General features: G+C 38.8%; 1 protein-coding gene across 2 annotated transcripts; it reads left to right on the forward strand.

Moving 5' to 3' along the window:
* The first annotated feature begins 562 nt into the window (after nucleotides 1-562).
* senp3b (SUMO specific peptidase 3b) lies at nucleotides 563-24,771 on the forward strand. Of its 2 annotated transcripts, XM_058625995.1 has the most exons (13): nucleotides 563-888; nucleotides 5,318-5,416; nucleotides 5,529-5,654; nucleotides 6,418-7,140; nucleotides 7,660-7,773; nucleotides 10,580-10,691; nucleotides 10,822-10,969; nucleotides 13,722-13,769; nucleotides 19,138-19,215; nucleotides 20,328-20,465; nucleotides 22,345-22,428; nucleotides 22,590-22,640; nucleotides 23,391-24,771. In XM_058625995.1, the coding sequence occupies exons 3-13, from the start codon at nucleotides 5,567-5,569 to the stop codon at nucleotides 23,499-23,501; spliced, it is 1,695 nt and encodes a 564-aa protein (XP_058481978.1). In that variant the 5' UTR covers nucleotides 563-888; nucleotides 5,318-5,416; nucleotides 5,529-5,566; the 3' UTR covers nucleotides 23,502-24,771. The 2 variants fall into 2 exon arrangements, with proteins under 2 accessions (XP_058481978.1, XP_058481977.1); XM_058625994.1 differs by lacking the exon at nucleotides 5,318-5,416.
* The last annotated feature ends 2,049 nt before the right edge of the window (nucleotides 24,772-26,820 follow it).

Genomic DNA, 26,820 nt, shown 5'->3' on the forward strand with positions numbered 1-26,820 from the left:
CAAAGGTGGAAAATTATATTAAAAAAACTAAAACTTGAACAAAAACGTGCACTATTTTAAAAACGTTTTGTTAAGCATAATTGCACTGTATATTTTGGAAATGCTTTGCTTTTTTTCTGGAGAAAGAAAAAAGTCAACCAACTCTGGAGTTCAGCACACCAAATACAGTATGAAACACAGTTAAGCATGTTGTTTTTTTGTCCTGCAGGGGGCAGTTATAAGAATCTGCTTATACACATGCAAGTTCTCATGTAACAGTGCTCACAATTCTCGGTTTTAAAGGGAATTCTAAAGAAATACGTGGACTTAAGTATTATGTACTTTTCAAAAATAAAGAAAACATTATATGACCTGACTTTATTCTAATTATCTAATAAAGAGCAACTAGTGTGATAATAATAATTATAATAATGGCATGAAACAGGCTTGCTGTTTTTCTTCATTGAACTACAACCACATTGTAAATTCATTGTATCGTAAATGTTTTGCAACAACAAAATAAAGGTGATGATTGGAAAAAAAAAAATATATATATATACAAACATACACCGTGTGACGCAAATCCTGCGCGACTGGTTCGACTCAGGAGCGAACATTTTGCAGCGGTCGGGCGGCTCAAAGCTACAGACCTTATTATAATATTTTACTTTACATACACACATTCTTCTTGCCGTTTTCACGCCCGCGGTCGATCGAGCGCCACCGTTTCTGACGAGTATCGGCGTCTTTCTCCAATGCGGAGGTGACATCTGGCTGCTCCACACCTGACTTCATTCAATGTGTTACACCAATTAGCATTGTTTTGGTTCGAAAACCGTATCACATTAAATACGCCGGACTTGGAGTCAGAAGCAGCTGGACACACTCGTATAAACCTGCAGGTTAACGGTAAGTATACACATGCAACACAACAAGCATCTTTGAAAGGACAACTGAGAGCAAGCGGTTTATTTAGCTGCTGCTAACTAACGCTTTGCTAGCTCCCGACATGGCTAATGAGCTAATATGTTAGCGCCGAAAAGAAAAATAACAACGGCTGCTTATTTTAGGCTGTCTATAATACTTGTGTGGTGGTTTTGCATTTGTAATGTTACTTGCTGTATACGTATTTCAGTCTGTGTGCATTTTATTTTGTTTAAGTGGTGAAAGAGTGACGTTGGTGTGGCTAATGCTAATCGCATATAAGCTAGCCCCGGTTAGGACTATTTCCTGCATCGGCAATAACTGTCTTCTTTGTGGAGTTGCTGTTCTCCACGATTCTCTCATGCAAATGTTCCAGGTCATAGTTAACTGTTCAAAATGATTCAATTTACCCGGCTGGTCTGTTAGGTGGTACTTGCATTACTGGGCGTTGCAACCTTGAAATCACTAAGTGAAGCTAGCAAGCTAAATTGCACTGTGACCACCAGATGCACATGGTAACAAGAGTACCGGCGTTGAGCTCGATTGTTAGTCGACGGTGCAGCCAGTGTTTTTGTGAATTAACACACATTAATACTTATAAATACAGCTTCAGGTATGCTTCATGGTAAAGTAGTTGTGCCACTTGCTGGACTCTAATTGAGTAGGGGTGGTAATAATTCGACACTATTATGACTCAAAGAGCTGAGATTAGATTATGGAATATAATCCATGTTATGGAGTTTTTAGTTGTACTTTTAACTTTATATTCTATCATGTGTTCTTATAGATATAGATAACTGGATGTGCTTTTTTGTTTCACCTCTCATTCAAGAGGCTTTTGTTAGTACAAATGGAATAACATTGTATAGCCTTTTCCAATGAGTGGAATGGTTCTGTATGGAACGGTACATATTTTTTGCATTTCTATTAGGAATAGTAACCAAAAAAAAAACTCGTCCACAACCATTACATTTTTTTCCATACCTTCTCTTGGGTAAAACAAAAATGTATCTCTCTTGCGCAGTCTTTTCTCATACCAAGCTTGACACCTTCATGAGACAAACGGCCACAAACCGAGCAGGGAAAAAGTTATCTGTTGGATGTGCTCCATTGTTGTCTATTGTGTTGTTGTGTGCAGGGTCACATTTGTTGTCGTCGCACTGATTTACTGTAACTTCATGCTGTGTATGTAGCTGACAAGGCCTTCGGGCACCGCCCACACCCCACTTACCAAGTAAAGGTTTTCAGTCGAAACAAAAATCTGCCATTGTCCAGAAAATAGTCTACAAATAGAGGACATTCAAAACAACCGCCAACATGCACAGGGGCCTCATTTATAAAACTGTATGCCTGCAAAGTTGGTGTACCGACTATATAGAGAGTGCTTACGTAAATAAATATTCAGATTTATAAAACCATGCAGACAGGTCCCAAGTCAGTTTCTCTTTATAAGTCACAATCAAGTCGTAATGCGGTGCAGCTTTTGCAGGCTCCAGATAACGCTCATACTTGACCATAAATACTCAGAAAAACGCCAGATTAATATTCATTGATCAGGAGTGTCCAGAAAATCTTGGCAAGCACAGAGAGAAGATACAGAAATTAAAATCGAGGCACAAAAAAGTTTTTATACAGTGTTATCACTAATGTCAGAAGAGACAGTATGTGGCAAATGCTGTAAATGCAGAAGCGCAATGTTGTTTCTCCACATCAGCGTACACTAAGTGCTGCTCCTCTGTGCACAGTGGGTTTGGGGAAAAATAGTCCGTAGGCTATCCACCATTTATGAGGTATCCACTGTTGCCATACGGTTATGGTTCGAGGGTTGGACGTTGTTAGACAGAGGGTTGTTTGTCGAATTTGATTTGTATGTACAGTAATCGCCATATGTAGAAGCCAGTTTCTGTGCATGCTGATGCTGGATCCAATCTGGCACAGAGAAACTATTTTGTGTCATTCCACATTGTGATCAGATTCTTTTTTTTTTTTTTTTTTTTCCTTTCACTGAATCTGAGCAGCTTCAGTTGTGGGAATTAAACTGATCGTAAATGAGTCGTGCTCAGTGATGACAATAATGTTAATAACAAAAACAATATAAATAGTAATAATACCGATAAAGGCATTTTCTAAAAGACTTTTAACATCGAAACAGGACGTTGTGATGACGCATGCAAAAACTGCAGCCAGCACGTGCCTGTCTATTCCCGCTTGGAGTCTGTCCAAGATCGGTTTGGAACACCAATAAAACGGTTCCAACAAGATGTGAGTTCACTGTGGAACGGCACCAATTAAATGCTGGAAAGTCTCTTTGCGCAAAAGCAAACCATGGCGCCTCCTGCGCTGTTCACTTCTCGCTTCTCCATTTCCACTGTCTGTCTGCACTAGATGAGGGGCATGCACCCTCTTGTCTGATATGTTCAAATACTTTTCATAGATTCTTAATTGATTGATTGATTGATTCTTTCAAGCATGAATATTAATCTATACAATTGCATGGCCTTGACTTTAGTGAGGTAAGTACACAGTCCCAGCCATAACAACACAATTAGACTTGTAAAAAACAATGGGACAGAAGTGGCATTATTTCTTTCGGTGTTTTGGTTTCGGTTTTCGGCCAAGTGTTTCCTGATATTCAGTTTTTCTTCATTAACAACTACCTGTCTTGTGGGAGTGCATTCCAGAGGCGGGGGGCAGAACAGCTAAAGGATGTAGATCCTATGGTGGATGGGTGGGTGGTGTGGAGGGAGGCTGAGTAGTGTACGTGAAGATGTGTATATTTGAAGGTGCTCCGTAATGGCACTTTTCCAATATACAGTATATTTTTGAAAGAGATATGTAGTTGAGATAATATTGCCATACCGGTGTATATTATTTTTATCTTGCCTTGCGAACGCTATTTAATAAGGCCGACTGTTTCTCTCTGAGCCTACAAGCCTAGTTCAACTGCTCAATGACGCCCCTTACATGTACGTACTACGTAGTGTTCTACCACCCACGCTACGCATCACAACAGACATTTGAACAAAAATGTGGTGGACACGGTGCAGGTGGAGAGTGACCAGTTGGTGGCTAAGAAAAAGAATAATGGTGCTGTTATTTTCTTTAAGATCCCATAGCCTGGAAGTGCCAATTAACGCTGCATTTTTGTGTGTATCTGCGTCATTACCTCGTTTATGAAGCCCTAAAAGTCCATAACAACAGTTCAGCCACTGCTGAGAGTGCAGGGTTTAATTGTTTTCCTGAGCACTTCCGTTGACTAGTTACGTAACTGGCGAATTTCACCACTCCTCTAAACAGCAGCGCCTCCTAGTCCGGGCACTATAGTCCAGGCACATCTGTTGACGTACTTTCAACCGTAGAAGAACTACTCTCGTTGTAGCTGCTGAGCTCCGTACAACCGATACGTTCAGCAGCTACAACAAGAGTAGTTCATCTACGGTTGAAAGTAGCAACATAAAGCAGGACACCAAACTGCACCTAAAGGAAGGAGCAGTGCCAACAATACGTATATAACTGTCTTTGTGTGCTTGTTTTGTCGTTTAGCATTAGAGATAGCCGGCTACAGGCTAAGCTACACGCTACGCTCGTGTTTCATTTGCATTTGTGTTTATCATCTTGGTAACCACAACGTTATCCAAGCTGCAGGCGTCCTGCAGCAGTCTTTCACTTGTCACAGTGTCTTCTGACTCTGGGTCAGACTCCAGATTCAAATGCGAAAGGGATTACGGCATTACTCAATGTTTTGATAATTGCTAGAGGTGCATCCGCCTTTCCAGAGGGGGAGCTGCGGGTCTGAGAGCTGACGTGCCAATTACGTCACTTCCATTTTATTCCTAACTGCCCAGCACCCTTTCATCACTAACATCAGCAATGGCACTCTCTCCACTGTCCCTACATGCTGACCCTGCCTTTGGTTCACTCTCTGTCTCACTGGGCTGGGTTGAGCATTGATAACTAAAATAAATTAGCCTTGTGGACACCTCACTTGAACCCAGTGGTCTTTTCATCAGTTGAATTTTAAAAAATTACTATAGACCAAGCACTATTTCTTGGCAGAAAATTCTGAAGATTTTTAAAATTCTAAACTCCCAATAAACTTTTTGGATGTAATTATTTTATTCTTGCGTATTATAAAAGAAATAGCAGCAGATGGTGCTCAGTACGCTATACTGGGCATAGATGATACTAGTAAAATCCTTTTTCATTGTTTGATTGAATTTAACATTAATCTAATGTGACCTAGGGCTAATATTATGTAACAATAATAGTTGCCATAATATTGATTAGAACAGTAGCTGAATGGGGCTATTTACCTTTACCATCTCTACCTCTACATAACACAATTGATGGTCTCAAACCATCTCAACTCAAGAAGACAAGGTATTCCTCAAATTAACTCCAAAAACCATTCCAGGTGATGACCTCATGAATCTGATTGTGGGAATACTTGAGGTGACCAAAGTTGTCATCAAAGCAAACTGTGGCTACTTGAAGAATAAAATATAACATTCTGGTTTGTTTAACTTTTTCTTTACTACATAATTCTATATTGCTGGTGTCTTCGCTAAGCAAATAGTAAACACATGACACTGTTCATTTGTTTTTTTGTGTTTTCTTTTAAATAGGCGACGAGCTGGCGCAGGTCGTGGGTTGTCCGTGGATAATGCGAGACAGTGGCGGTAGCCTTGCCCAGAACTGCTGGCAGGGAGACCTGGGTCTGACTGCTGTGGGACAGGACGACACAGGGGGAGGTGTGCATTTGTCTCTTTTTTTTTTTTTTTTCCCCTGTAACATTCTTCCAGATTTTATAATTTTGTACATGGCTCTCATGGGCACAAACACTGTATTTACAGTGTGATGTCACTCTCCTTTTGAGAATCAGAGTCCAGAGGAACAACCCGTGTGCAGCCTTATATTGCCATATACTGTATCTTATATATGGGGATTTAGGCTAAAAATATCCAGATATGAACATATTGCCCAGCCTGCAGAAATATTTATTTGATTTATATCAAGATATATATCGATATGGAATGATGTAAAAAAGTAAATTGTGATAGTTTAATGTGTTAATTAATTCAGCGGACAGGAGCATGACTCCTTTAGCTTTAAGCTATTTTATCTGATTTGTTAAATATTCTAAACTCTACTCCATGAGAGCTAGTAAAAGTAATGCAGAGTTCACATTGTGTTGAGCTAACAGGAGCAGCTAACAAGATGCATTCACAGACAGTGGTACATTTCATAATTTCTGCAGGATCTACTGTGAGGACCAGCTTCAAGATGCATTTGTTTTTTTATATCATGTATGTATGTACTGTATGTACTGTATGTATGTATGTATGTATGTATGTATGTATGTGTGTGTGTGTGTGTGTATGTGAATAGTCACAGTAACTGATTGACTTTTAATAATCAAGCAAATAATCAGATATTCATGCCCATCTCTAATGTGAAGTGTTCTAATGTGCTCTGCCTCTACAGTAAGTCATGTTGACTCATGCTTGTGTTCAGGTGGGATTGCCGGAGACCACCTCATAGTTCCAGTGTCGGGTCATAGTGTACCCAGACCCATGCACCTAAGACTGGGGCAGAAAGAGAAAGTGTGGACAAGTGAGTATGTTGACGAGGAGGATGAAGATGCAATGGATGGGATTGTGGCAATAGGTGATGAAGAAGAAAACAATGTGGATGGGGAGGATAAAGCTGGATTTGAGGGGAAGGATTGGGATTACAATGAGGAGGAGGATGACGATGAAGACGGCGATGATGAAGAGGAGGACGAGTTGGAAGAGGAAGGAGACCAAGCGGAGGCGGGATGGGAACACCCTGTCTTTCCCTTCCACTCCTCCCAGCACTCTAACTCTCAAACTCAGCATTGTGCACCACAGCAGGAGGCGGAGGGCGGTGGTGTAGTCGCTGCAGAGGATTCTCTCTCTCAGGCTGAGGAAGGAGAACTGTTGAGGTCTCACCTTAGCAGGTACAGGGTTCAGAGGAGGTTCAGGCGCTGGCAGCGTCTGCGATCCCATGGAGGTCTTCGATTTCGACTCACTCAGCACTGGAGGAGCTGGCGCCAGCACGCCCAGAGGGTGGGCTTCTCGGGACACCGGTGGGGTCGGAGAGTACGAAGATATGATTTGTACGGCAAGCAGAGGAAAATAAAAAGATATCAACGATCACCATACACAGAGGCCGGGGATGACAGCAGCCATGAGAGGTTCACAGAGTCTGACAGAGGTAATGACTCTCTTGTTTCTTTGGATAAGCAAAATATTCAGAAACTCTTAGCTGTTGATAGTCATTAAAGGACAATCTCTGAGTGCAGCAGGGTGGTCATTGATGTGTTTTGCACAATACAGATTGGAAATAAGATTTTGTTGAGCTCGAAAATGTAGGAAATTGTGTAACTTTTGAGTTCTGCTCCTGATTAGAAGTGTTGTGCAGTACTGGAAAGGTTTCTCCAAGATTTTCTGTCAGTGCTTTAGACAGACTGAGAGATGTCATGGAGAAAACACTCTGTGAGGATGCCTCACACACAATTACTGTACCTCTTCAGTATTCCATGTTCATTGCACATCACAATGCAGATCATTGAGAGTTGTATAATATAGAATATATATTCTATATATCGAATAGATGTCTGTGTAAAAAGCTCTGTAAATCGAATATTGAGCTATTTAAGGTATAATGTTTTGTGAGTGTGTGAAAAATATCAGTATCTGCTGCTTAGAGAATATATAATGTCTCCACTGACAGATAAGCAGTTTAATGGCTGCTCTCCAAACAAGCTAGAGGACAGAGGGAGACGGGAAGTGGAGGTGAAACCAGTGGAACTGGCCCTTACTGAAGAACACATGAGCTGTGTGACTGGTATGGATCCCTTCATTCACTACACTTATGGATCACTTGCATTCACTGTCAGTCAAATACATCTGCTGATTCACACTGGTCACAACCTTGACCATCTACTGTCAAACACCAAAATTGTATGTTGTCAAAAAGCATGAACTTACTACAACAGTCAGGTCAGGTTAGTCAGTCGGTAATGTTATTTCACTTCCGTTGTTTGGTTTTTAATGTAATTTAGTGGAGCCATTAGTCAAGGGACATTTTGTAATGTGCCTCCTTCCTCACACAGATTCAGTAAGGGTGTCAAGATTCTCCAAATCCTCTGCCATTTTTAGACTGCCTATTTAAGACCATTCTAGACCATTAGTTTTATTACATTACATGTCATTTAGCAGACACTTTTATCCAAAGCAAGGGAATTGAGTACAACCTGCCAGGGGTGGAGTTGAACTTGTGACCATGATGTCTCTGCACTCTGGGTACCGGTCTTAACCACTGAACTACCCCACCCCCATATCATGATAATTCATTTAATTCCAATTTCGATTGTCTACATGGTGTCATGAATGATACAATGCCCATCGTTTTTTTGCAGTATACCACACGAAGACCATATTGTCAAATTTAAACAATTAATTAACAATATGAATGTAGCCATAACTAGTAAATTGGAAACTTACTGTAAAAAAAGAAGTAATAGAGAGTCATGTAGCTCTGTTGCTCTGAATCTGAGAGATTGTGACGTCATTTCGATCAATTTACAATTGAGATTGTGACAGCCCTTAAATTCAGAAATGCATAAAACATAGTTCATTTTTAACAGCATTGTTATATTGCTCCGCAGTATATTTAAAATAAAATATACAAATTGCAGACACAAAATGACCATGAGGGACAGCCCACAAAAATTTTATTTAGTTTTATTTAATTTAAAGAGTCACTAATCTGAGGCCAACTCCTCCCAATGCATGATTTAAAAACGGCAAGAATTCGGCTGAGAGCTGAGTGAGGGAGAGGAGGAGGAATGGCTACAGTGCTGACAGAGTTGCAGCTGTGTAAGGGAGAACCTGTCCTCCAACTGAAACGTAAGCATGGGTCGTTTTTTGCCATCCCCTGAATATTACCCATAGGTAAGTTTTTAGAGTAAGACCCATTACAAGTACAACTCAACTATGCACACGTGTAAGTGAGGATAGGGCCCACCTAAGGAGTGAGGTTAGGGCCAAAAAGAGACCGGCCCAGGCAGCAAGTTACAGACGATAACATAAAGAAATTAGCTTGGTATCTTGTGTAAAAGTCTAACTTGAATCTGTGTCGATCATACCACTAAGCTATTGCTGTTATTTATGCTATTGCCCAGGGCTGGGCAATAATACGATAACGTTATGTATCGTGATAGACACTTCCATGACATCAAAAGAAAAAACGTTCCATAAAGTCACGCAACTTCGTTGGGAAAAAAAACAAACAGAAAAGTGCTAGAAAAATAGACGAAGCAGGTTTGGTTGCATGAACAAACTCAGTCCCACCCTCGTAACCAAGTTGCTACCCTGCTTGCAGCATGTAGAGTGGTCGGAGCCTCTGGAGTGACAGTCAATCATTGAACAGTCATGTTTGGTTGCGGTGTCCTCTTCCCCATGTCTCACTCACAACAACAGCATGTGAACATCGAGTGAGGAGAGGCGAGAATGAGCGCTGAAATCGTGGAGAACGTTAGTTTGAAAAAAAAAAGGACACATTACCTTGCCGGTCTGGCAGTTTTTTGGTTACTTTAAGCCTGACCACAGTCACGCCAATGTTGCCTACAAATGACGCCAGACGAAAGTACCCACCAAGAGCTTATTACTTATTATCAACAAACTTATTGAACCATCTTTGTAGCTCACATCCGCTGGATTACACGTGCTGTACGGCAGAGCAATCAACATAATCTGCCGCTACATGTGGAGATACACAGACCGCCCTGTTGAGGTGCTCTGCAACCGTGCCACATGATTATGATAATAATAAAATATGATAATAATAATCAAATATGATTTAAACGTTAAAGACATAACTGAGGCAGTGACTTATCACAGAGCCAAGGACATGCTTCGAGTCAGCATAGTCGAAAAGTTTTGTTTTGAAAATCTCATGCTTGACATTACTATTTTCCTGTGTGGTCTGACTGAAGTGATTAAAATAAGAGGAAAGTTTATGAGTTTAGAATAAAAGTGTTACAGTTTTTTAGTAGGTCATGAAAAATGTTCAATATTTATCAACTAATTTCAGCCATATCGCACAGTCCTATGAAACGGGTGACCCTAACTGTAACACTAAACTTACCTATGGGTCATAATTCCTGAATTTACTAAAGGGAGAAGAATGTGGGAGAGCCTCATGCTGATTAGACTCCCTCACTGGAGCACTCACTCATTCTCATGCATGAAAAAAATACTGTTGTATGTCATGGAAATTTAAAAAATACCATGATATACATTTTTTTTTGTCACCCACCAATTTCTTAGGCATAAACCAGTGTATATGGGTATCTAGACCCATATACACTGGTATATACAATGCCTAAGAAATTGGCATTGTATATATTTACAAATTTAGGCATACAATGCCTAAGAAATTTGGTTTATGGGAGGGGAAAAAAAAACAGCCCAACAATGTCACAGCATTACCAATATTGGTTGACGGGTTTATGCCTTTCTTCATTAGATACTCAAATTACACATGAAGAAAGAAGCTATACATAAACATTTTTGAAGGAAAATGGCATGGCCACCACAGACTACCTTTCTGCACTATTGAGAGGATAATTCTGGCTCTCCATCTCCAGGTATTCTTGAGGAGTCTCTAAAACAGTATGGCAGTTTGATCCCTATTCATGTGGACGACATCGTGGAGAAGCTTCAGGACATCTTCAGCGAGAGTTTCTCACAGCCACACAGGTCAGACACATGAGTTGTATGCATAAAATACTGCTCAGTTCTGGAAAGAATGTACAGTATAGTTTCTGATCCCTCTCCAGAGGATTAATTTATCTAACAAGGGAATATTTTATTTGTTCTTCTTTAATAGGAAAGCAATGGTGCAGCACCTAATACAATCCTTCCAGCGGTCATCAGGTTCAGCCTTGGCTAAAACATTCAGAGTCAACTATAAACGCCATGTTCTCTCCATGGATGACCTGGGAACTCTGTATGGACAGAACTGGCTCAACGATCAGGTATTCCTGACTCATAACACAATAACCTTTATTCCTCTAAAACAGTTTTACAGATCTGTGCAAGAAAAGCATGTGACTTAATGGTTCCATTTGTATTTAACATGTTGATACGTTGTTTGTTTGCACAAAATAGCATGTAGTGCGTTGCTATTGACAGATATTGCTAACAGTGGCTATCCCAAGAGGGAGTCCTGCACCAGGTCGGTTACCTGTGGGCACCCAACGTGTGACCCACGAAAATACTGCGTAATAGGTGAAAAAAATATAATACATTCGCTAAACTTAGATGGGCAGCGGGTGATAACAAACATAATTTTTTTTCATAATATAAATTTTAAGATTTAAGATGTATCACTCTTTTCAAGCCAAAATGACTTATTTTGAAAGTCAGATGCCCCCGGCGTCAACAAAGGGAAAACAGACAGCTTGTGCACTGTGGAATACTGGAGTGGTACAGTAATTGTGTAAGAGGCATGTTTCCATCATGGTACAGTTTCGTTTGGGACAGTATGGTACGTTTGGAACAGTAAAGCCAGGCTTGCGTTTAGACTGAGAACAGTACCTTTACTTGGTAGGCGGGTAGTGCGCTGTGCTCAATGGCCGGGTCAGCGGGATATTTAGCATGGCATTGTACTGGTGTGCCGGCAACATACAATAACATCAAATGTGACACAACAGAGGACATCCAGTAGCTTTTTTATCTGCTCAGTTTGTTGCTGTTTGTCTCAACAAGACGTCAAGCTTTGTATGAGAATAGACTGCGGTAGTAAGGGAGTGACTCTTTTCTGTCACTTAATCAGCTGTTGTAGACCGTGCTCCACCCGTGCTATACCATTTAGCAGTTATTTTGGTACTATTCTCTACGGTGGCCTGGAAGTGCAAACCAGTATTACAAAACTTGAAACAAATTTACAAATACAGAAAAAAAATTAACAAAACTTGAAACAAATGTACATTTTGTGAAACAAATTTACAAAAGCAGTTCAATAACCCTGCCAAAACCGCCCCTTTCAGAACGCTCGGTTTTTACATGTAAATGAGACACAGGCAAACACAAACCCACTTCTTCCAGGGGGTTTCTGATTTGTCCTTTTTACTGCGCTCACAGAGCTCCTGTTCCCTCCGCTCCATTCCTCTCCCCCTCTCTCCACTAGTTCTCTGACAATATCAACATGGCAGCGTGCGCGGAAAACAGTGAGAGTGCCGTCACAGGAAGAGATGTCCGATACAAGGATCAAGCCGAACAGTGCCGAACTGTAAATCAGTTAAAAACACTTAGGGACAGCACCGCTCATCGCCAGCGGCGAGCTGTATGTGACTGTATCGGACTGAGTCTGTGCTCTGGTCATGGAGGACGTACAGAACGAATATTTTTAATTAGGACGTGTCAGAATGGTCAGTTATGAGCTCTATTTGACCTTTTCTTAAAAATGTGTGTGTTTGTACGTCTGTGAAATACGTTCTCTGACTAAATACGGCGACCGCTGGCTGCAGTCTGATGCGAACACACGTTTATCCGGCACATTAGCTTCATATATAAAATCCTCTGAGGCTGTGTGTAAAACACTGTACTCCACTGTGCAGCCACGAACAGCACACTTGTCCCTCCGCGTTGACATAATACCGCTCTTCCTCCCTCGCCTGCGCTCTCGCATTTTATAGGGACAAGGTGGAGCTCTCCAAGTAAACTTACTGGTGGGGTGGCAACATTTGCGGTGAAATGCGCAGGGAATTCAACATCGCGTGTTTTATCGCCTATACTTGCACTAAGGGGACCACGAAAAAAGGACTGGGTATTCTTTTTCCACACTTTGGCGACTGGTTGGGCCTCCAGAGTCCCAAATATAAGTATTAAAATGATTAAAAAGTTGATTTAGCATAATACAAGGGTTAGGGTTAGAAGGTATTACAAATACCAAAACAAATTAACATAAGTTAAAACAAATTTACATTATCCAAAACAAATTTACAAAATGCAAAATACTTTTACAAATACCAAAACAAATTAACATAAGTTAAAACAAATTTACATTTTCTAAAACAAATGTACAAACTGCGAAACACTTTTACAAATCCTGAAACAAATTTACAAATACCACAGTCCTTACAGAAAGGGAATGTCCCAATTGCTGCGAGTGACCCGGAAATGATACCGTGAGTGCTCAGTTGGAGACTTATGTGTATCGTAAGAATGGATACTTGTGACCGACATTATCTTTAAATAATTATTTATTTATTTTGTGTTTTTTTATTGTCGGCTGTGGAAGTTTGTACTGAAAATGTGCCAGTGAAAAGAAACAAGTCACTGTTGGACCTCAATGAAATTATTTAATTAGAAATGATATTGTACTCCTGTTTGATGCTGTTAACCTATGCTGGACAGGTAATGTGTTCATAACATACAATAAACATTTCTGAGTTGTTTTGGACATGTTGGTTTGAGCACAAGTGTAGTGTGTTAGTAGTAGTTAATTTAGTAATTGATTCATGTTAATTATTATATAAAAATCACCCTAGACATGAGTCAAATGTCTCCCACCTTTTCAGCTCAAGTCATGAGAAAGTTGCTGGTAAACTGGGTCACAGTAGTAGTTTCTCCTTCTTGAGTGTAATGATATCTATGTCACACAGACCCTAGAGGACCTCTGTATGTTGATATTGGATACAGTTGACTCCTTGATTAGAAATATTTCTCCTTTAAAGATGTCCAATTACATTGATCATCACTGTCCTGCTTTCCTGTTCTTTTCAGATAATGAACATGTATGGTGACCTGGTTATGGATTCTGTGCCAGAGAAGGTAAGTAAATAACAAAATGCTCAGATTTTGCACATGACTTTCAGATTAAGTATCATGTGAAATATGTAGTATAATAACATTTGGCGTACAATGGAGCCTTATAGAGTATTGAAAGAATAACCCCAGTTACAGATTTATGTTCTTTCATCTTAGGCTTCAAACATCTTGTTCAATTGAGAAGGTATTTATTACAAACTGGTGTTGGGTTTCTCAGATGTGGACATTTAAGATGGATATTTTTTTTATTCTTTCAATCAATAAATCAGATTAAAGTCATTAGTAGAGATGTAACGATATGAAAATTCATATCACGGTTATCAATATTATCACGGTATTGTTAGATGTGTTCAAAATGTTCCAAAAGTACTGAACACACGCTGAAATCTTTTAACCAAGTTTTATTTAAAAAATATTTTATATTATTATTATTATTATTATTATTATTAATAATAATAATAATAATAATAATAATAATAATAATAATCTGACTGACACACACACACAGGTCCTCACTCTGTGTCGGATAATAATTAAGTAGCAGCGGTCGTACACAGCATAAAAATAAAATAAAAAAACACAGAAACAAACACATTTTGGTCTGCTACGGTATGTGTCGCCTGCACACTACTCGCTTTCGCGAGACAAACCATGACGTTTCCCACTATTCCGAAATCCCGTTTTTGTTGACTTACTCGCTTAAAAGTTGTGTGTGGTGGTCACAGAGATGGCTCATCATATTGGAAGTGGCTTTGTGGAGATTTTTTTTTTTTTGCATTTTCTGCACAAGGATTGATTGTCTTCAATTATTTTACCCTCAACATCGTTTAAAAATATGCCCAGACCTCTGATCTTACGGGGGGTAATCTCTGGAGCACAGAAGGCTTCAGCTGTGTTGTCGCTGGACAGACAGTGCAAACTGCGCATGCGCGCCCGCTTGAGCGAGTGCCGGTCAGGTGCTGCTGCTTCTCCAGGAAATGAGCAGTATCACTGTGAGTTTTTCGGTAATCAATCACGGTTTTAACGATAATTAAAATTTGAAACCGTATAATAACCGTCGGGAATTTTACCGCGGTTTATCGTCATACCGGTAATCGTTACATCCCTAGTCATTAGCAGCTTTTTTTAGGTCAGCTAACATTGCAAAAATGATGTAACCTTTAACCTCCTGGGCTCCAGACTGTAACCAAATGGTTGCATTTTGCTTCCAAAATTTGAGTGCAAGTAAATTTTTCATCTACTCCCTCTTGTGCAACTGTATTTGCTGGTTATTTTGATATAAACTGTTACTAGTAACTTGAGTAATTGGAATATAGAAAAATCCTCAAGTCATAAATGCTTTGCATCACGGTGCCATTTGACATCCGTTTAAACACCACACTGTGTTTTGATGTGGAGGACAAGATGGCAGTAATGCTGCAGCACATGTGTTAGAAGAAGCAGAAACACAAGAAAAGCAAATGTAGACAACGGAGGGAAGGGAGCGCCTATTGCAAAAATGGAGCAGGACAAAACAGACATTGGTTGTTCATTTTAAGAGACGCATCTTATTTTGACACTGAATTCATGTAGAATCTGCGGTAGAACGGAAACTCCAATTAACGTTGCTTTTGGGTTTGTATCAGCGTCATTTAATAATGGCCACTGCTGAGAACACAGGGTTTTATTGTTTTCCTGAGCTCTCCCAAGTGGATTTCAAAGGTGCCTGCTAGTTGCGTAACTAGCAGATCAGACCCCTCTGAACAACAGCAGCTCCTCCTGATCCGGAGCTGTGAAGCCAAGTCAATTGCTCGTTCTGTTGCTGCAGTAAAAACCAACAGCGGACACTTCATAAGCTGCTCCAAACTCAATCTGAAGGAAGGAGCAGTGTCAACTACCCATGATGGATTTCTTGATGACAGAGATAAGTATTTCAACATTAATTAATTATGTGTGTGTGCGCGCATGTGCATGTTTGTTCTCCTGTGTAGCATGAGCTAAAGCCGGCTAACTGCTACAGGACTAAAAGGGAAATGTGTGTCTCTGCTCCCAGTTAGCACAATGTTGTCTGGCTAACAGCTTGAGTTGAAGGGGTGTGTGTGTGTGTGTGTGTGTGTGTGTGTGTGTGTGTGTGTGTGGTTACAGGCTAAAAGCTCATTGTGGGGGAAGTATGTTCAATAGCTGACAGTAACATTGGAGCAGATAGCAGAGAAATCATTAAAAGTGTATTTCTAAAGTAATTTAAAAAAATCATCCACTCAAAATGATGCTTCATTACCAGACATCATCAGTGGAAGCTTCCACAGCTTGGTCCTGTGTTTTGCTCCTACAGTGGAATGTTATACAGGTGACAAACCTTATAATCAAGATTCTAGACTCATTGTCACATTCATTGTATAAATACAGCAGCATTTATATTAAATAGTGATCACACATTTTACTGTGCTAAACAATAACATAAGTATACATACAAAATACAAGAAGAGCTAAGAAATATAGTGCGAGGAAAAAAAGTACATGTGTATATATTTGTGTGTGTGTACAAATACCCAATAGGCAAGTGCATGTTGAATGCACATGCACAGTAATCAACTCTGTAACAGTATTTGACAAAGTAACTTATGTGGCATTATAACCTTTAGAACCAAAAGAAGACCTGGCTCATTGATCTGTATCATGTTTACAGAGGTTGTAGCTTGTGACCATGAATTAAAAATATAAGCTGCAAGTGGACAGCTGCAGCCCAACCTGTTTCATGTCAAATAAAAGTAATTGTTATAACATAAAAGAATTAACTTTGTACGAATGCTGAGAAATATTTATTTACAAACAAAAATAATAAAGTGACTGTATTCATTTGTGACTTAATTGTTTTAAATGTAATATTCTATAGACTACGTGGCTGATCTGATGAGCCTGGTGTTGACGTCAGGAGCCAGAATCTTTTGCTGAAGAGTTGCCGAAGAGATCCATCCCAGGGAGCCTCTCGTCCCAGGACAAAGTGGTTGCCTCCCATGTGCCCTGCTTCAGTCACAGAGTGGATGAAAGTCCAAATATTAGGCAGTTGGATCAAGAAACTCCTGGCATATCTGGAAAACAACACAGGATGTGATGACAACTTATACACTTCTATCCAAATACTCCCACCACCAGCAGACAAAGCTGTGATAAGCTAGATGTGATAACACCTAAGAAGAGAATCAAACAATATTGTAAAACAGTTAGATGTCTTTGTTGCTGTGTATGTTTTTGTAAATATTTTGAAATGAAAATATTCTTTGGGAAAATGTTTGCTTTCATTAATTCTTTGGTTCATATGATATGATTTTAATAGGCCTCTAATTTTTGTACTTCATTAGATGTGATTAAGAATTTACTTGTGTAATGTTCTGCCTCAAAGGCCCATCGACTGCACAGTTTCTAATATTTTAGTGGTTTTATTACTGTAAAATGGTGAGTAAAACTCTAGTTACAGCCAGGAGTTGACAAAATGGAGCTATATTTGAGTAGACTGATTTACTAATTCAAGACGACCACTTAAAGACTTCAATATACTGCCCATGTTGTATGAAATGATCAATCTTTCCAACAGCCCTGTTAAAATTTAGGAATTCATTTTTTTTGTTACGAGTGGGCAAAATGTTAGATACCTTTCCAGTACTTCTGTGCAGCAGATGTTTCTCACCTCTGTGTGCAATGACATGCAGTTATATCAGAAGAGACGGAGAGAACATGATGTACAGGAAGTTATTTTACACATTTCATAGATAAAAGATTTTTATTTGTCATTTCCGCAAGGGCAAATTAAAATACTTTTCTCACAGTCCCACCAGCTAGCTATGAAGATGTGTAAAAAAGCCATTTTACAGTAATTTACAGGTACGATCAGTCCAAAGCTTACACACAGGAGAGCAGCTATGAGTGTCTCATCACTGTTTAGGATTCTAACAGCATACAGAAAATACACGCAGAAAAAATAATTTTTACCATTGTGAAATGTCCTGCCGCAGACTTGGTAGTGGAAGTTGTTCAGTTGTCTCTGTTTCTTGTGACTGAATCAAAATGTAAGGTGCAACGGCGAGGGACAGCGACAAAGCCACTAACTGCTATGTTGCAGCTAACAGCTAGTGCTGTTTTTAGCATTGAACAGATCCCATGGATGTATTATAAGCACTGGACAGAGCACTGCCCCCTCTGCCTTGAAGACAATTTTGTCATTGTGGCCACTTGTGGCACTGCAACAAAAAATACTCGTGCGGCCCCAAAAATAAATTTTCCCATTGACCACAATAGTAAAAGAGACATGCCCATAGGCTTCTATGGATCTTTATGTTCTATATTTTTAATTCATGGAGTTTCACATTTGTAAAACCTTCCTAAAGGCCAGAAAAATCTCCCAGAGTGACGTCACAGAGGTGTACGAGCACAGCACAGCAAAGTGTGGTCATGTGGCGTCTCGGGAACGGCGCTACTGTCAGGGAACCGTACGATGTGAAAACTTTACGATAAATGTGAATAAATTAAGGCAATTATGGGTTTTCTTTTACAGAAACCGCTCGGCTAAAGAGGCACAGTGTGAGGAGAAGTAATCTTTCTTCTTTCTGCAGAAACTAGGAGGTTTTTAACCATAAAAACAAGTTAATGTTTGCAAGTAGACCTCCACACATTTTTTGTGAGACGGGACCATTCTACTTCCACTTTAAAGTAAATATCAGTAATACAGTGAAGTTGAGGAGTGGTGTGTGCCCCTAAATTTTCTGCTTGTGTGCCTAACATTTTCAGTTGGGGGCCACTAGAAGCCATTGTGCTTCTAGTCTGAAACCCTGACTTCTGTTAAGTGTATTTAAATATGTTACAGAAACACAGTGGCCACTGACTGCACTGACGGCTTGGAGGGGTGTGCTACCCCTCCAGCTTTGTTTCTTTTGACATTGGGTCATATATATATATATATATATATATATCTCAAAAAGGTACAAAACAAATGTTTTATCAATGATTACATTTATAAAAACAAAGTGGCAGCAGCAGCAGCAAGCATGTTTGAAATTTACGAGGTTTCTCAAATGCATCTTGAAGCTGCTCCTCTAAGCTCAACACACTGTAGATTCTGCAGAAGTGATGACATTTACTAAGATCTTTGGATGCATCTCGTTAGCTGCTCCAAAGCAAAACACAGAGTGAACCCTTCATTATTTTTACTAGCTCTCATGTGCTTGAGTTTAGAATATTTAAATAATACTTATTTGAATAGCATTCTTTGCTAGAAATGCACATCCCTAATTGTCACATGTTACTTTAATATCGCACTGCTCACTCACAAGCTCTAGATTAGTCTCATTATAGTCTCACATCATGTCTCATGACTAAATCTTTTGTCTGTCTCCCTCAGGTTCACTTTTTCAACAGCTTCTTTTATGATAAGCTACGGACTAAAGGTTATGAAGGAGTCAAACGGTGGACAAAAAATGTAAGTATGTGTTTGTGTTAGTGCATGCTATTCCCGCTGAGTGGTTATGTAGATGTTAGGGATGAGCACAAATACTACATCATTAGTTTGATTACAAAAAGCCAATCAGTAAATGTGACAATACTTAATTTTATTAAAGGATACAAAATGGAAAAATGTTATATCAATGATTCCACGAATAAAAAAAAACCAAAACATTTCTACTCCAATGACTACCTTATTTGAGGTGCATCTATTTATGTGTGTTTGCAGATTTGATGAAATGTAAGAGATTTCTTGAATGCACCTTGTTCTTCTCAGCTCAACACGCTGTAGATCCTGTGTGGGTCTTTCAATGCGTCACTTGAATATTCCATGCACAGTCCTGTCGAATATTCAAATCGTGGTGTTTTTTTTTTTTTCTTGAATGCTTGAAAGTTGCTGGACCATAGATTGGATTTAAAAATCCCAACCAGCAGAGGTCCTGTGACCCCTTGTCCTGAAAGTTTCAAAAGATGGGTCCCAGAGAGGGAAAATTTCAAAACGCCACCCTTGCTTTTTTGTGTATACAACCACAATGTTAATTTAAGAAAACGATGTCCCACTTCTCTCTAGCACTAGCATTCGCTGTTGCTATCTTCGTTGGCGTCTCTTTTTGTATTGGTATTTTCTTTCGTCTATTTTCTCTATGATAACTTTCATTTTATTTCCTTACTCACCCTGGCTTGGCTCATTCTGTTCCTGGGATTGTATGTATACTAATTCAAATAAAGATTTATTTAAAAAAGAAAGTTTGTACACAGCACACATGCATTATGGGCATGCTCAACACCTCCATCTCTGATTTTCCATGGTGATAAAACACTAATACAATAAAAAAATGTGTACAGCCCCTTCTTGTTTACAATACTTTACATAAGTCTGAATGAAATGACAAAAGGCATTTTGGGTGCATCTAAATAAAAAATGTTAGCTGATCCAGTGCCACCAATGCGAAAAGTTATCTGGAGCCCTGTTCAGACCATATTTATATGTTGCTAATTTTATTTTATGTTTTTTTTGTTTATTTGTGGCCAAATTACTGGAGTAGAAAGATTTTTTTTTATGAATGCAATCATGTCTCCTTGTATCAGGTCGACATCTTCCAGAAGGATCTGTTGTTTATCCCCATCCATCTAGAGGTCCACTGGTCACTGGTCAGCGTTGACATTCCTCGTCGAGCCATCACTTATTTTGACTCTCAGCGGACCCTCAACAGACGCTGCCCAAAGGTAGGAATGACAGTCATGGCAAACCATGAAACTAGTAGATTTATACGAGTGTATATAGATGAAATGTCAGCAAAGCAAACTGTTTGTACCAGGAGTGAGATTTACCGTAAAAGTTGTTATTGAATGGGTTTGTGAGAGTCACAGTTAATGTTCAGACAAAAAAAAATCAAAAGATGTTTATTGTTTTAGGAAATTGGTTTCGATTGTTAGCAGGTTGGGCTAACGCATGAGCCATTTTGAAATGGCAAGAGTGGTTTCTTTAAAAACATTTGTGTGATAAACATGGTTTATTAGGATCGATCTGATCCTGACCATCTGACCATAAGGTTTTTTCTGTGTTATGGATTTTAAATTATTCCGAAGAATAATAAAAATATTTCCTACATTTTCTTACATTGTTATATGCAATATTTAAAGCTGGTAACAATTTATATATATATTTTTATGTGAATTTGCAACCAAATGCAACCGATACCATAAAGTTATTGAACATTCCACTTTTTCAACTCAGGTTTCTGGTAACAGATTAGGTAGTGACAGAGTGAAACATGATTTTCTTAAAGCACAGTTGATATCAAATAGACATTTGGCTTCTACAGGAGTATATAATGTGGTTTGACAGCCCTGTAGCTTGTGCTGAGTCAGCCGTGGGAGATGTAATCTTTTCAGTGATTCTTGAGAAAAGAAACAAAACATGTCCTACACTGAAAAGTCATAGTTTGCATTAAAATAAAGACATACATTATTTTTTAAAGACTTTGAAAGTTCAATTAGGATCTGTGTATAATCATGAAATGAATTTCACATATATTTGTACAATTTCACTGCAATTTGTTAAAAGACCAGAAATGTGGCTAGCAAGCAAGAGGTTACAGTGTCAAACTGCAAAAATAAGTGTTTAAAAATGTATAAATATCCATATCAAAGGAATTGAATGGTTTCATAAAATAACATCTATTTCATAAAGACAACTTTACATTTAAATTGTCTGTAAAGAATTCCAATCAAAGTTGGGTCATCACTTTATGTCGACTCGGTCCGATTTTTAAATAATTCTGAAAAATCCTAGTCAGCTATAAACCTCAGGATCTGCTTTCATCTTGATCTTGGATGCAGCAGTAGGACACATGGTCTCATAAGTTGTTATTTTTTTTATATTTTCAACAAACAATGTTTGTATTACTGCGGTCCCAGCTTTAGTGTGTCAACACAGTCTTCCAATTATGATCCACCTTTGTTAGGAATTGTGGAATAAATGTTGGTATAGGTTAGTTAAGGTTATACTCACAGATAGTTGCTGAGGAAAATCAAAATGGCTACAGTTCATAATTAATGATTAAGTTGGAAAAGCACTTCATTTTATCAACTCCATCAGGTTTATGTCTGATGGTTTTGACGTTAAGCCGACGAGTTGAAAAGTGCTCCCAAAATCTGAAAATATATACAATGCATAAAATGACATAAAACAATTATCTAAAACCTGTAAATTAATGCAATTCTCATTATTGCCACATACATTAACTTGCATTTATTGCTTTTATCTGTACTATGTGTGCAAGGACCTATATTGCGTGGGCATATCTTAATATCTGCGTGCATGCAGTAATATTATTCGTTCGTCAGCGTGTTTTACTGCTCTCATGACTTTTGACATAAATGTCACACCATAGAAAACCTTAAGAAAAATAAATATTCAGGCCCTTCATTCAGTAGAAGCCCATGTGGTAGCAGTTACAGCTTTGACTCTGAGTGATTTTCTACAGACTTTGTACACCATTCACTTTGACACACTGTATACTGTATGTGTATACACTTAGGTCACTGTGTTGGTTTGCTTTATTCATATTTGTCTTCACATTGAATCTGTTGTCGTTCACAGCACATTTTTAAGTATCTGCAAGCAGAGGCCATCAAAAAAGACCAACAAGACTTTTTGACGGGATGGAAAGGCTTTTTTAAAATGGTGAGATAGATTGTAATTTTTTCTATCCTGACTTGACCCAGTGACGAAGCTCTTTCAAGAAAGAAAATGCAATGTTATAATATTTCTGCTTGTTGTCATTGTAAACCACATCACTATTGGCCTCACTATTGTTTCATCAACTGTGCCATTGTACATTGCAGAATGTGGGTCGTCAGAACAATGACAGCGACTGTGGAGCTTTTGTGCTACAGGTGAGTGTCAGCTTTTAAACCATATTCAACACATCTACAGTAGGGCTTAGCACAATATTGGGTTTTAACTGTTAAGAAATAAGCTATAAAAATATTGATAAAGCATTTGCTTTGTCTCTTTTTAATACAATTACAACTAGTCACAGTACTTTTTTTAACTCCTGAATGGGTTCTCAAACCTGATCACAGAAAGCTTGGGATGGATTACGGTTGGAGACCTAATTGGCTGACACCCTCTCATCTGGTGCAGATTATTTGTAACACCATCACAATATTAACACTGCTCATCACATGATTTCTAATGGTTAGAATATTATTTCATGTAAACACAGCATGAGAAGATCTTTGATTACCTTTGAGCTTCTCTGATCTCACTTCCTCTTTGGTTCACACTCACACAAACACAATGACATCAGGCACTTTTGTACATTCAAAATCATCGGAAATATAAATTTGTTTGGCAAACAGGGATTGTTTCTAAGCCTGACCCAGGGCTTTACCATTCCAAACCATACCATACTGTTCCAAACCGAACCATGTCATGATGGAAACAGTGTTACATGTTCAGCTCACTGACAAATGGTTGTAAACAGTTCCCCTGTTATAACCTGAGCATCTTCAGAGCTGGTGGCTCAATAATGTAGAAACACACCCACTGGCTGATGCACTTTTACACAAAAGTGTTGTGAATGTGTTGTTCATGTGGACCTATAACTAATTTCCTCTCATGTCTCCCCCACAACCCCACAGTACTGCAAGTGTCTGGCGCTAGGGCAGCCATTCAGCTTCGGCCAGCAGGACATGCCCCGGCTGAGGAGACAAATGTACAAAGAACTCTGTCACTGCAAACTCATCCTGTGACCTAGCACCCCAACACGTTCCACACCTTCAACCTGCTCCCACCCCTGACCCACACAAGATGGGAGGGACAATGATCTCTAATGAGAAGAGGGCAAGGGGAGCAAATTACTGAGTGGAAACAAACTTTTCAAAAACATTTTTTTTTCTCTGCCAATATCCAGAGAAATAACTCCTACTGTAGGCGAAGTCATTGTCATACTTTTTTTCTTTCTCTGTTCCTCTCTCCTTCACTCTTTGAAAACTCTGATTTACTGCCCACCATGGTTATTCCTATGTGGTTGACAGAGGCCAAGACTAGCTTCCATTTTGGAAATGTGCTAATCATCCATCCTTTTTTAGACGTGTGATTTTCAAGTGGCAAGCATAGAAAAATGTAATTGAGGCTACTTAAGTATTTACAAAACAGTCCAACATGACTATGACTTAAACGTAAGATGCCTGAGTACTGAGAGCAGAGGTTGTATTAGCAGACAGCAGTGATTTGGACCAGCCTGTCAGCTTGTTGTGACATTTCCACACCTCTCATCCATCCAGTTGTGTTCCATTGCTAATGTCCAGCGTCAGTCAGACAATGTTTGTCAGTAGTGCAGCGTCATATTTCTGATTCCATTCATTTCCCAGCAAGCTGTCGAGATGGATTTAAACCAGTAACGATGAGCTACTCTGATATTTTTTTTTCTGAGGGAAATTGCAATTTAACAACAGAACGAACAACCATGGAACCCCAGAAACTTCCTCCGCCTTCCTCCATCACTCCTCTCCCAGTCACACAAATGGAACATCCTTGTGAGAGAGACTGGATCTGCGTCTGTCGATCACACCTCCCCCCTCAAACAAGCCACAGTGACACTGGCCTGAAAATGGGAGGGGGTCTTTACACAACATTTATCTTTTTTTCAATGTTTTATCTTTGTCAGTAAACGTATTGATATGCTTATTGCTTTAAAGAAATGGTGTTAAAAGGAGGACTACTAATTTGTGTTGCTTTCAGTGTAGGTACAAGACGAGGTCCTCTGGCTAGTGTCTTTGAAAGTTTGTGAGCCATTTTGTTGTGGACTTTAACAGCGACACAATTGATGAAGCATGTCCACAGTCGAGTGACAGTACCCTCCTCTTCTTTTTACAACGGACAACGAATTTGTTGATAGCTGTGTTTTTATTTTTTTTGTTTTGTCTTTTTCAAACCGGAGTTAAAGCAACAGAGTTGACAGTTTTATATATCTTCTACAATGCGTTATGGTCGCTAAAAATAAAAACACATGGCAAACAAGTCTGTGCATTTCATTGATGCAGGTGATTTAGCCTGTGCTGCCTATGCTTTCATGTTATGTATGTTTCCACATAGGGCTGGTCAATATATGGATATATTGGATATTAAGTCTATTGTGACAGACGAGACAAAGTCTTAGATTTTGGATATCGTTATATTGCGATAAGGTATCTATGGTGACTTTAATGATGTTTATCATTGTAGTGGCTGTGAAAAAAACTCAATCAAAGTCAAACTAAACTAAAGACCACAATTGCACTGTGAGTATTAATTACAGGCAGGTGAAAGAATCAAATGAATCTCCACTGCAGGTTATTGTTGTATTTGTGTGGGTTTATTGTCCAAAAGCAAGCAAACAAACAAGAACAAAGGAAATGTTCTGGTAAACAGGCCCACCCAGGTGCATTCTGGTCCCTTACCAGTCATCTGACATAAATAATGCATGATGCCCAAACTATACCCAAACCAATTATACTAAATAACAAAACTATCAATTTCATTAACGAGATAACTAAAGCACTACTAAATACTGATAATCAAAAATATAATTGTGATGAAAACAAAACAATCTACTTCAAGAACTAATATCACTATGAAATGAACATCTAACAAATACTCCTACAACTATATTGAATAATTTGGTGAAATGCAAATAACGCAAATAATATTAATTCATAAAATGAATTCCCTCTGGGAGTTTTCTTTTGATTCCGAATCGTGTACAAATGCCAAATAGATTCTGATTTTCATATGGTCACAAGTACAGCTGAAAACAACCATAATCACAAGAATCAAGTAGATGCCTGAAGAAGCTGCATATCAGACATGTAAATCGATCAATCGATGTTTATTTATATAGCATTTTACAGTAGGTGCAAGGATCTCCAAATCCTTGTCTTGACATAAAAGGATACTTAACAGATTTCAAAGTAGAGGTGTTTGTTTTGATATGGAATGACATACTTAATAACATTATATTTATTACGTGAAATAAATCTATTAATATCACAAACAGACAAATTAATCTTAAATTAAGTAACATGGGCAACTGTAGTCAAAACACTGAACAAGCTTTTATTTAATGTTAAACGTAATACTTTTAATAATGTGATAATTACAGCTGTGCCTTGGACACACGTGTTGTGTTTAAAGGAAGAGGTCGCAGGTCATGTTTTCATTATGATGGGTCGCATGTAATCGATCGCGGGGCCGCATGTGGCCCACAAGCCTCGAGTTTGACACCTCTGATACTGACTTTGGAAATATCCATTGGTAGAATTCCCCAGTAGGAATGACTGTGCTCTGGACAGGAGCACAGACACAATTCATAAGAACCTGCATGGAAAAGTTAGTAAAGGCATAATATGGTAACCCTTAATGTCTTATTTAACACCAAGGTTTTACCTGATGTGGAAGAGTCTTGTGATTAAATGTAGAATATTAAGTTCTTCTGGCAGTATTCATTCACAGACATAAAAGGAGTTTGTCAGTGAGTAGACACCAAGCACGAATAATTTAGTTAATAGAACTAATGTTTTGTTGTTATATGACAATAAACAAACCTTGAATCATTGTTTCTTCTTTAATGCTGATGCAAATGTATTTAACGATCCCAATGCCTGTCACTGAGTGGTGTGATAGTTGACTTCATTAGTGTATCAAATGTGACAGTACTTAACATTTTTGTTTTAATATGGTCTTTTATGAGATTTGTAGCTTGAGTCATGACTACATTATGACTCATTATTAAATCATTGCATATGTCACTTCCCATCTTCTGATTCGCTTATTGCGACATATTACAGGGATATGTTGTCTTTCTTTAAAACAGAGGCAGAAATAAGCCTTAAATAAGAAATAAGCTTTTGAACCACGGGGACAGAGGAGTTGAAAGTGCTAGACGTGAAAACTCTTAACCACGGCAATCCTACACGCTTCCTTTATGAAACGTAAACCCCACCCCCACCAATACTGCACTACGTATCACGCTACGACCCGCCTACCTTTAACGTGACGTTCCAGTGGACCAATGAAAAGTCTTTGTAGGCG

This window comes from Solea solea, chromosome 3, assembly GCF_958295425.1.
Source record: "Solea solea chromosome 3, fSolSol10.1, whole genome shotgun sequence".
Classification (NCBI taxonomy): Eukaryota; Metazoa; Chordata; class Actinopteri; order Pleuronectiformes; family Soleidae; genus Solea; species Solea solea.